The sequence below is a fragment of the Triticum aestivum genome, chromosome 5D, assembly GCF_018294505.1.
Source record: "Triticum aestivum cultivar Chinese Spring chromosome 5D, IWGSC CS RefSeq v2.1, whole genome shotgun sequence".
Taxonomy (NCBI): domain Eukaryota; kingdom Viridiplantae; phylum Streptophyta; class Magnoliopsida; order Poales; family Poaceae; genus Triticum; species Triticum aestivum.
The window spans coordinates 441,335,284-441,347,273 of NC_057808.1; the positions used below are offsets into that span (position 1 = coordinate 441,335,284).

Below are 11,990 nucleotides of genomic sequence, written 5' to 3' on the forward strand. Positions count from 1 at the left end.
AATGTAAAACATTCATGAACAAGAGGCTCACCACAAGGTGGTGCCGGCGACGGAACGGTGCGGGCGATCGACTGTGGTTACGACGGAGATTTAGAAGGCACTAAGTAAACCACACCTACATATGCAAACTAAGTGTTAGTTTTGACCACAAATTGCATATAAATCAAATACTAGCACATATATTTTCTACCAAATTACTAAACTCATAAATTAATCACTATACAAAGCATTGCAAGAGCTAATCTAGCAATGAGAGATGAAAGGACAAAGTTGCTAACCTTTGTGATCATTTGAATGGATGGGGGCCTTCAAATCTTGACAAATTTTGGGCAAAATGTGTGATGAGCTCGAGAGGAAGAGGGGAAGAACAGAGAGGAGAGGGGAAAGGGGAAGAACAGAGCGAGCTCGGGTGGACGAAGGGCTTATGTAGGACGACCTTTAGCACCGGTTCGTGCCATGAACCGGTACTAAAGGTGCTGGAGGGGCCCCGGACTGACAACATCCTGCCACCACTCACTTTAGTACCGGTCCGTGGCACGAACCGGTGCTAAAGGTCGGCCACGAACCGGTACTAATGAAAGCGGCTGGCTAGCCGTTGGAACCGGCACTAATGCACACATTAGTGCCGGCTCAAAAGCAAACCAGCACTAATGTGCTTGACATTTGACCCTTTTTCTACTAGTGGCCGCTGCTTAAGTGCTGCTACCACTGCCGCCTACGCCCGACCCCCGCAGCCACCGGCACCCGCCCTGCCGTCGCGCCTGTAGCTCCGCTCCCGCGCGCGCCCACGCCCCTGGGCCACTCGCGGCTGCCGTCGCGCGCCAGCTCCCGTCGGAGCTCCCGCCTCACCGGCCATTGCCCACACACCCCGCCACATCCTCATGCTCGCGCTCGCCGCGTAGCCCCGTGCCCTGTACCGCCGCGCCCGCGCCCGCGCCCCTCGCCGCAGCTCTGGCTAGCCGCACCGGTGCCGCCCCTTGCCGCGGCCTTGCCCGCCGTATGACCCGCTCGGGTCCGCCTCCTCGGGCACGCGCCCGTGCCCGTTATGCCCGCACACCCGACTGGCCCCATGGGCCAATGACCACTAGGCCCGCCCTGTAAAAAAGATTTAAAAATAATATATGTTTAAAAATAATAATAATAAAATTAATTAATTAATTAGTTTAATCTGGTTTAGTTAGGCTAATTACCTAGTTTAACTAATTACACTAGTTAGTTGATCAAATAGTCTATGACAGGTGGACCCCAATTTTAATTATCCACTAAAGGAAAGAAAATGTTGAATATGTGTGAATGACACCTGGGCCCCATCTGTAGTTTTGACTAGTCAACAGTTGACTGATGACTGGGTCAACTGGGACCCCCTGGACCCGCATGTCACCCTCTGGTACACCTCTATGTACACAGATCTGGGTGGACATAGCATTTTAGCTATTTACTCCCTCCATTCCTAAATATAAGTCTTTATAAAGATTTCACTATGGACCACATACGGATGTGTGTAGATGCATTTTAGAGTGCAGATTCACTCATTTTGCTCCGTATGTAGTCCATAGTGAAATATCTATAAAGACTTATATTTAGGAACACAGGGAGTAATTTCGAATTAATAACAAATTCAGAATATTGTTTAAATCTTTGAAAATAATCCGTAACTCGGATGAAAAAGTTTTCTACATGAAAGTTGCTCAGAACGACGAGACGAATCGGAATACGCTCTCCGTTCATCTGTCACATGCCCCTAGCATAGCGAACATCGAACTTTTCCCCTCTGGTTCATTTGTCCGAAAATGGCTAACTCCGGGAAAACTTTCCGGATGTTATCCCCCTTCGCCGGTATCGCGTAGTACCGTGTTAGAACACCCCTAGTCCCGCGTGTTACCTCCGTCATGCATCTGTGTTGCATCTGTTTACATTATATTTACTATTTCTTCCCCCTCTTTTCTTCAGTAGACCCCGAGACCGCTGCTGATGTCCCTGTGATCGACTACGTCGACGACGACCCTTCTTCCCTTTCAGCGGAGCTTCCAGGCAAGCCACCCCTTTGATCATCCCGATATCGCCCATTCCATTCTCTCATGCTTGCATAAGAGTTTGCTACTGTTATTGTTCGCTCCTATTCTGATGCATAGCCTGTTTTTGTAACCTGCTCATTGTACCTTACCTGCTTATCCTAAACTGCTTAGTATAGGTTGGTTAGTGATCCATCAGTGACCCCCACTTGTCCTTGTTGCCCCTGCTTCATCATCGACGCCTCGATCAATGTGATCGACGACCAGAGCCTGACACCTCACATCACATCACGCCCCTTTAGTTGCTCGACTCTGCAAAGCTACTACCGAGTGCCGAGGGTGATCCCTCATAACGCACTCCTGATGATAATTCTGTAGTGTAGCTATTCGGTCGTGGTCATCGAGGGTGATTTCCTCTTTCACCATTCCCGATATGGCTCTGTCGTGCAACACCTCAAGTGTGAACCTCGAGGGTGGTCCCTCTTACGTTCACCTTGATGATTACATTGAGTGGAATCCACCGGGGGTGATTCCTCGGGTTTTCCTCTTGATGTCTGGACACACAGTTACCTTGACTTTACTTGAGACATTGGTGAAAGTCGGGCGGGCCCGGAGAGCACCCGAGGAGTTGTTACGGTGGCGGCTGGCTGTTTAGCGGTATCACCCGGGAGGGGGTGATAGCTCCGGACTTGTCCCAACAGCCGTCACTTCTTTTAATAATGCACTAATAGGTTTGGGTATTTGTTCTGAGTTGGCCTTTTGCCTTTACGCACTAACCACCACGCGAGAATAGATATGGGCCTCGACGTCGTAGTATCAGCCGAAGCTTTGTCAGACGTCCAGTTCAGCATTGCGGCACGGTCGGATCATGCTGGCCATCCGAGGCGGTACTGGTATCCACCCTGCTCGCAACGACCTGGAGTGCAACGGGCGATGGGCCCAAGAACCCGGAGTGCTTAGGATGTAGACCGGCGGGGACCTCTCTGCTGAGCCTAGGTAGGGCTACGACGTGTTGATCTTCCGAGGCCAGGCATTGACCCCAGAAAGGTGTGTCCGGCCAGAGTGATCGAGCGTGTCGGGTAACGTGGTGCACCCCTGCAGGGAAGATATATATTCGAATACCGTGTCCACGGTAATGGACGTTCCGACTTGTATCCTGATCCTATACAACTAGAAATGGATACTTGATATGTGATGGATATGTGGCCCCGGGATGGCTTTTCTCGCAGGGCGTCAAGGAAGGATCTCTGGGTGTTAATGTTACAACATGTTTGTTAAATATAAACTGCTATTCTTTACTCTTCTACATGCTGCAAGATGCTTGGAGCTTCTTGAAGATGCTAGTCTTCGATAGGCTAGGCCTTCCCCTCTATTCTGGCATTATGCAGTTCAGTCCACAGATACAGCCCTTCCATTTGATACCAATGCATACTTAGTATAGATCTGATGCTTGCGAGTACTTTGGATGAGTACTCACGGTTGCTTTGCTCCCCCTTTTCCCCCTTCCTTCTTCTTTCTGGTTGTTGGAACCAGATGGTGGACCCCCAGGAGTCAGATGCCACCCCTGCCGACTACGACTACTACCCCGAGGGTGCCTACTCCCGCCGACGACCAGGAGTAGTTAGGAGGTCCCAGGCAGGAGGCCTTGCCTCTTTGATCGTTGATGTTTATGCTAGCCTTCTTAAGGCAAAACTTGTTTAACTTATGTCTGTACCCAGATATTGTTGCTTCCGCTGACTCGCTTATGTATCGAGCTATGTATTCGAGCCCTCGAGGCCCCTGGCTTGTAATATGGAGCTTGTATTATTTTAATTTGTGTCTAGAGTTGTGTTGTGATATCTTCCCGTGAGTCCCTGATCTTGATCGTACACATTTGCGTGTATGATTAGTGTACGGTCGAATCGGGGGCGTCACACTGCAACCGCGGGGTTGACCTCGGCAGCGACGTGGACCATTTGCTTCGATGCCACGGCCTGAATAAGTGGCACAGCGGCAGCGCACACTGCATGGGGCGTATCGTTGGCAGTCGGGTGATGAATCCAAGTCTCACGTCATGGATGCTGCTCGGTGATATGGTCGGAATTACGGATAGTGGAGGCTGGGTGGTGGAGGAGTCCGAGCAGAACAAGGCGACGACGGTGGTGGGGAACGACGTGTGGATGACACGTGTCCAGCAGGATAGTGTCGACGCTCGAGTGGCTGACGCAACGCGTGAGGTGGTCATATGTACACGGCGGAGGCGTGAGGCGGCCAGACGCGCGGACGATGACCATTTCAGGCCGCCGCGTCACGCGAGGTCACCTAGATGGTGAAGAGGCCGAGCGGACGACGACTGTTACGGGCCGCCGCATGGAGCACGAGGTCGCGGTGTCGAAGAAGAGGCTGGGTAGTCCCGATGGTGTCAGAGTAAAGGCGAGTGATGGTCGACGGGTGGTAGAGAGAGAGAGAGAGAGAGAGAGTGAGAGACTTCCTGAGGGCGGCCCGTTGTGGAAGCAGTGGCGGCTAGGATCGGGGTAAGACTGATACCATGTAATAGTATTAGAGAAGAATTGGTGGAACTGATAATTGTATTGTAAATATAAACACTACTCTATCCTATATTTCCTAAACAACCACGATACTCGAATAGTCAGAAACGGAATATCATTCAGATCGTGACTTCTAAACAACACATGATACATAATTATAGTGTCTTTGTCACAAAATGACATCACTATTTGGTGTGCCACAGAGTTATGTTATGTACATAAAAAGCTAAATAATTAAAAAATATTTCACCGGCCATCTATCTCGCTAAGAGTCAAACTATTCACGCAAGTGTGGATATCATTTCTTAATTCATCCACTTCAACATTCCGCCGTGAAAAATAGGCAGGGCGATTGGGGGTTGCAAGTGTGGTGCTTCCATTCTCTAGGACAAACACAACTGATGACATTAGCGGCCTGTCGTCTGGGTTCTCTTGGACACACAAGAGTGCAAGATGGACACAAAGCAAAACTTCTTCTGGTGAAGTATTTTCGATAGATGAGTCTGGCAATTCCTCGGTCTTCTCTTCGTTCCACATATTCCATGACTAAAACAAAAAAGAACATCATATCAGTACTAATTTTATCTCTTAAACCAAAAATTACTTCAGACTTTGATCTATTTTTAGAAATGAAACTTGATAGAAATCTTGTGCGTACTCACATATACAGTGAGGCTAGGGAATCCCATGGTTTGACTATTGGAGTTTCTCCTTATACCAGTTACAACCTCCAGTAGTAACACGCCAAAGCTATAGACATCAGACTTGGTAGAGAAGAAACCTTCCATTGCATACTCAGGAGCCATGTAGCCACTGTTTGATCATTCTAAAATTGTTTGAATTTATCTAACATGAATAGAAGTTACTAATATGAGTTTTTTCAATGAATACTCACTATGTTCCAACTACACGTTGGGTATTTGCGTTTTGCTGGTTATCACCAATGATCCTCGCCATACCAAAATCTGCTATCTTGGGTTTCATATATGCATCTAGCAAAATATTTCCAGCTTTTAGGTCCCTATGAATTATGGTGAACCTTGAGTCTTCATGAAGATATAGAAGCCCCCTTGCAACCCCTTTGATTACACTGAACCGTGTTGCCCAATCCAACAACAATTTTCTTGAGTCATCTACAAAGAAACAAATATAACAAAACTGTAATTTTTGGGTTATTTTAGGAAATTATGGCTTGTTATTAGAATATGTACCAAAAAGGGTAGCATCTAAGCTCTTGTTAGGAAGATACTCATATATCAAGAGCTTTTCATCTCCTTCGTCACAACACCCAAGAAGTCGAACCAAGTTTCTATGTTGCAATTTTGCAATTAGAATTACTTCGTTCCTGAATTCTGTTGTTCCTTGTTGAGAATCTCTACTTAGCCTCTTGATTGCGACTTCTTGACCACCTAATAGCCCCTAGGGAAACATAGAGTTGAGTTTCACGTATGAATAAGCCAGTCTCTAATTTAGAAAGAAGAACATGCACTACATATTGAACAAGCTACCTTGTAAACTTTGCCAAATCCTCCATGTCCAATCTTACATGCTTCAGAGAAACTGTTGGTCGCAAGAACAATTTCTTCTAATCTTACGAACAGAAAATCTTCATCATGAGGAGGGCCTTTTCCGCCATGTTCTTCGGACGTACTTAGACCATCCAATATTATATTCTTGTGCTTTCTCCAATTTTTGTTCTTGCCTGCTCCCACAATGTAGTAGTCATTTCCCTTCCAATAAGCATACCGCGGGCATAAGAAACAAAAAGTTATATGTGACCCCATGAATTTTTTATATTGTTGTTATTCCCTTTATGAACTAGCATAAATTACCCATGAGGTAAGTTGCCGCCATGTTATATTCATAGACCAGAAAGTATCTCTATCACTTGACCTAGAAAATGAGGTCCAAATGTTTGAAAAAACACACTTAGGATCCCCTCTACAAGAAAACAAACATGTGTGTGTGCGCACACACACAACCCTTTATTCCATAGCACCGTGACCTAACCTCACTCGGTTTTTTCGAACTCCTCCATCGACACAAAGTATTTCTAAAGCAAACTTGCTTGAGCATGGGAAGCAACAATCACTATGATCGACATGTGGAAAATCTTGTAGTTGTTAGTAGGTTGCCAGTTACCGTTACATTGATTCCATTATGGCTAAACCGCACAAAAAAAAACACCTTCAAATATTATTTGCTCTAGTTCACTATTCAAGTGGCTTAGAGGATACTTGAAACTGAGGGCATATTGTGGTAGTAGACAACGAATTCCATGTCTATGAAGTTAAACTGGCATTCTCATAAGGACGTCAAATAAAACATGTTTAAGTAGATTCAACTAAACATACCTTTGCATTTTAAACATGCAAGAGAGATGCATACGAGTATGAGAACACTACTGCTTAGAACTGGCAGCATAATCCTAACTGCATTGATTTTTCGCCTTTTACCTGTGCCATACATACATATACCATAACAGAAAAGGAGAATGATTGATACAACTAGGAGTATATTAGCAAAGATAAAAACAGCAGTAAAAATGGCAAAACTAGTAGTAGAAAGAGACAAAATGAAAGTTTTTTGCCACCTGCTGCATCTGTACCTGCAAGTCGGAGATAGAGCGTCTCTCCACCGGGCTCACGTAATTTTCCAGTGTCAATCAAATCCCCAGCCCATAGCAAGCACATTGTCGTGGCTCCTCCGAAACTGCCACTACTGACGTTGCGATGCACATACCCCACACAGGAGCAGTTGCGGTTGCACTCCGCCACACACTCCTCAGGCTTACTTTTGCCCCCTCTGACGAGCGCAAATTTATCTGGTGACTTCATCCCCAACATGGCCACGTAACTACTTGTGCACCCGTGCAACAGCTCCTTCCGCCGGCACCCCGCCAAGAACTTGCCTCTAGTCCACTCCTCCTTGTTTGCTGGCTCGAAGCCATCTAGGCACTTGCAAGTTGGGATAGGCACGACTGTCTCGTCGCAGTAGCCATATGGGCCACAGTAAGCATAGCGGTTGCAATCAGCAGACCACATCGAAACGACAACCCACACCGACAACCTGCTACTCCAGATCTCAATGTGAACCTGACCAGAATAGCTCAACACTGACCTTGTGGGCGGGGCGCCATCAGAGAGGCTATATGTGGAATAGATCTCATCACCGTTGTCGACGATGGCCATGTAGATGATAACATCACTGACGTTCGTTGCCCCTACTAGCTGTTGTTGGCTAAAGCTAACCACTTGGATCCCTGTCCATGGGTTGCTACGAGTCACCAAGCTCTCCCCGTCTCGCAGGAATACTTGGAGGGGTGTGTCTGGGTCGCCACCGAAGGAGAAGCGCCCCGGCGAAGGGTCGCCGGGGCCCTTCCAGGATACTAGATGATCGCGAGTGTCGGGCGAGCTGTATTTGATCCGCATTTTCATCCCAGGGAGGAGCGTGTCCGTGGGGTGGTCGAAGCTCTGCCACACCGTGGTACCGTTTGCCGACCGGATGACGAGGTTGCCGGTGTTCAGAAGCACCGCTGTTGGGGTAGATGAGCCAATGGTAGTGGTCATGTTGGCCGTCGTCCAAAGGACACGGCCACCACTATTACCTTCGGAGATGATGAAATTTGAGGTGTTGGTGAGGGAGAGCATCGGTGCAGAGGAAGTGTTGTTGGTGCCTGGGGTTTCACGGTTAGCAACCCACACAACCGTGAACTCAGGGATGTCGTTGTACCATATGCCAAGGTAAACCTTGGATGGAGTGGAGTTGGAGGGGATGAAGAAGCCCAACGCGAAGGTGCCGCCATCGGAGACGATGATGTTGCCGGGAGACAGCGGCTTGCCAGGGACAAGCCGGTCGTCGGAAGCACTCAACGGCAGAAACAAAACGATCAGAGCTACAGTGCAGCAGAGGAGAGCCTTCGAATCCATTGATCGATCAGGCCAAAATCTTAGTAGTTACTAAGCTGTAACTAGCTATAGGCTATATATAGATGCTGTCAAATGCGAGAAAGCAGTTGCATTGAAACTTGGTCTACAAGTAGAAACTGTTTCCACGAGGGAAGCACCCACGAATGTTCAATCACGGAAGCGGATAATTGAATAATGCAAGATTTTGAAATTCTAGAAGTGTTGGTGTCGGAGTCAAGAGTCAGTTGGAGTTAACATTTCAGTTGTCCATGTCAGAGTTGGGATGCCACCATCACTGCAAGAACGTCACCTCCCACCGAAAAAAAAAAAACTCTAGATTAGTGAGACATGGGTGAGCATCAAACCTAGATTTCGAGCCAGTTATGCATCTTTTGTTATCCGAGCGTTCCTTTCACAGAAAGCCTTTTCTTGTACGGAATCAGTCTGATCCTTGAGCTATTGAGTTTTGACCATTAGATGTTTTATTACTACCCTATATTTTACCTGCTTATTTTCATCTCAGCCAACAACTACAGTTGATTTCTGCTCTAGGCACGACAATTTCTCGTTCACACATGTGATTGCTGTGTGAACTTGCAGAGGAACGCATGCTCTTCGGTCTTCACATCGGTCAACGTGCTTATGGAAACTCAAAACGTTGAATGTCACACCCTAATTTTGTCTGACTGTCATTCTGTCCTAAAGCTTTTTCTTCAAGTGAGCAAAAATTCCCATTCTGAGAGCGAGAATGAAGATTCAGTTCATTGGAATGTAATGATGGTTTTGTGATGTTTTATTTTTACTTTTTGAAAAGGGAATAAACCTCGCCTCTACATATTGCGATGCACACAACCATTTTATTAACATAATAAGTCAAAGTCACTGAGTACCAAAAGGTTTACATAAAGTGAAAACTACACCGGACGGTTATGTTATATTCTTGGTTCCAGTGTTTATAGTTGTTGTTATATGGCCCTACAGATCTAGATGTAATTTTTATTATTTTTAGTGTTTACTATATTATTATGATTAATGATGAATAGATAAAAAATAATCATAAATGAAACTTTGTTTTGCAAAGTCACGTGGCTAGCAGCCTATCACTGCCTACCACGAAAGAGAATAAAAATATTGAAATATAACGACTTCCAACCAACTGATAAATGCCGTTATGTTTCTCCAAGAGCACAATGATCTCACAAGTGACAGCTATTAGGCAGTTATTAAAGGCATCTTCAATACTGGTCCGCAAATTTGCTACAGCATCCGTCCGCGGATCGACGGACCAGTCCACAGACTTGAATGCGGGAGGCGGCCATTCAACGTTGTCCGCATACATTTCGAACCAAGTTTAAATTAATCGGACGAACTTCATGCAAATACAACGAATTTTCATATAAACCGGAGCACATTCATTATAGTTTGGACATTTTTCATATAAACCGGACAAAAAGCATTACATTTTGGTTAATTTTATACTAAACCCTACTCCAAACACAATCTAAATGATCGCCGCCGCCCGTTCCTCATGTCTGGCCGTGAGCCCCGAGAACTGAAGCTCCGGCTCTTGCCTTTGCCCTCTCCAGTTCCGCCTCGGTGCTCTCCAGCTCTGACTCCGCGGCATGGGTGGCTAATAGGCCGTTGATTTTCAGCCCACCAAGCTTGGCTTCAACGGGAGGGGAAGAGCGGTGGCCTTCTTAGGTCCCGAGCGGCCGCAACCTACCATGCACTACTCTTTCCTCGGTGCCGGCAGCACCCTTCGACGTGTCGGCTTCATGGTTGTGGCGGCGGGGCGCGGCCTTGGCGGAGCCGGCGATGTCCTCCTCCTCGTCACTCTTGCCGAACAACTCGTCCGACGCTTCGTCAATCTCCTTGTAGGCGGCCTATAATTCCGTCTGATATTTGCGGTGCTGCCAGCGGTCACGCGGATGTCACAAGTAGAGTGGTAGGAGTCGAGCAGTCCCGCCTACTCTGCCATGTGCACATCCGGCGCAATGGTCATGCCAGCGGCGAGTTGCTCCTTCCGCCTGCCGGTGCTCGTCGAGGAGATGGAGGTAGTAGGTTTGGTCGGCCTGCGCATCCTGGAACTTGCCCTCTCGCAACATGTTCATATAGTGGGCACAGGCCTCGCCGAGGATGATGCTGCCGGCATGCACCAGCGTGGAGGGTGTGGCACTGGCTCATCTTCAGCATCGTCCTCCGTTGGGACGTCACTGACATGGCAGCACTGCCTTCCCGGCCAACAGCGGCTGCTGCAGCTACGACGACATCACCATTTCCATCAGCCCGCCCTCTGAAGACGATCATCCGTCTGTCTTCGAACCCGAAACCATCCCTCGTTTCCGCCAATGGTGCGCAGCTCACCATAAGAGCCTTCAGACCTTTACACATGTGCTCATACGCCGCTGCACTAGTGTAACCCATCCTGAAAACCTCCATTGCCTGCTTGTACCGCGTCGAGTCCCTGCAAGTGAACGACTGATTGATCCTTTTGGTAATGGGAGGGATGCCCTGGCAGTATGTCCCTGGCATCTCTAGTCCACCTTGTCATAACATGTGCTGCCGGTATCTCTTCCACGTCGAGGACATCCATTACCTGAAGGAAATCATCGGACATGGGTCAGGCATATTTCTTTCCAATTCAGAACACAAAGACCATCCCCAGAGTTCCTCCGTTAAAGACATTACGAATTAAAACACACTTGACCAACAGCATACCCTGAGAACGTAGCGGCAAAGCATGCCCATGTGCACATATGTGTTTGTGGGATGACCAGTGTACCTTCCCCATTTTTAACTACATAGAGTGGTTATGATTTTCACGATGCACTGTTATGTACCAACTATAATCTGCTGCCTGAAGCAGTCTAATCAACGATGGGCACTCGCAGTGGCACGATCGACTGTTCTCTGCCTCAGGTTACCCTACACCATGATATTCAAGTGTTTCAATGCATCAGTTCATATAATGACGGGTGCATGAATAGCTCAGAACTGCACTAAATAAGGGGGAAATTATACTCACTGAACAGCCGCAGACGATCTCCTGCATCGACTTCGTCTGACTTTGTCCGTTCAGCGTTCATTCTACTCTTATCATACCTAGTGCCAAATCCTACATCCCGGCAATATAGGTTGTAAAATTCATAGGCTTCAGATAACGAGTCAGAGCTTAATCTTAGCTCAGGCTTAATCACACTCTTACTTGGCTGTTCTGTGAACTTCCTGATTGATTGCGATAACGCACTTATTCGCAATGGGCAGGGGATTCTGTCAGGTGGAGCACTGCCCAGCCGTAGCCTGAAATAATTTGACAGTGTTAGTCAAATCATGCAAGTCTACGTCCAAATTTCTGGCTAAACTGTACCTACATTTCAAACGTTCAAAACAAACAAATGAATTCAGATAATTTTTCTCCTCTGCCCATTACAACCAGGAAAGCTAATTTGACATCCAAAACCATTTTTCCAACGACCACACATCCGAGAATTATCAACTTCAGAATACTCAAGGGATACTGAAGCATTACATCAATTAAATTT

General features: G+C 47.1%; 1 protein-coding gene across 1 annotated transcript; it reads right to left on the bottom strand.

Annotated features, from left to right (window-relative positions):
* Nucleotides 1-4,786: 4,786 nt before the first annotated feature.
* Nucleotides 4,787-8,469, bottom strand: LOC123125388 (G-type lectin S-receptor-like serine/threonine-protein kinase At1g11300). The gene is made up of 7 exons (XM_044545892.1): nt 7,149-8,469; nt 6,895-6,996; nt 6,049-6,242; nt 5,752-5,959; nt 5,436-5,673; nt 5,203-5,353; nt 4,787-5,086 (listed from the first exon to the last, which is right to left on the bottom strand). Exons 1-7 carry the CDS (start codon nt 8,467-8,469, stop codon nt 4,787-4,789), a joined length of 2,514 nt encoding a protein of 837 aa, XP_044401827.1.
* Nucleotides 8,470-11,990: the final 3,521 nt, after the last annotated feature.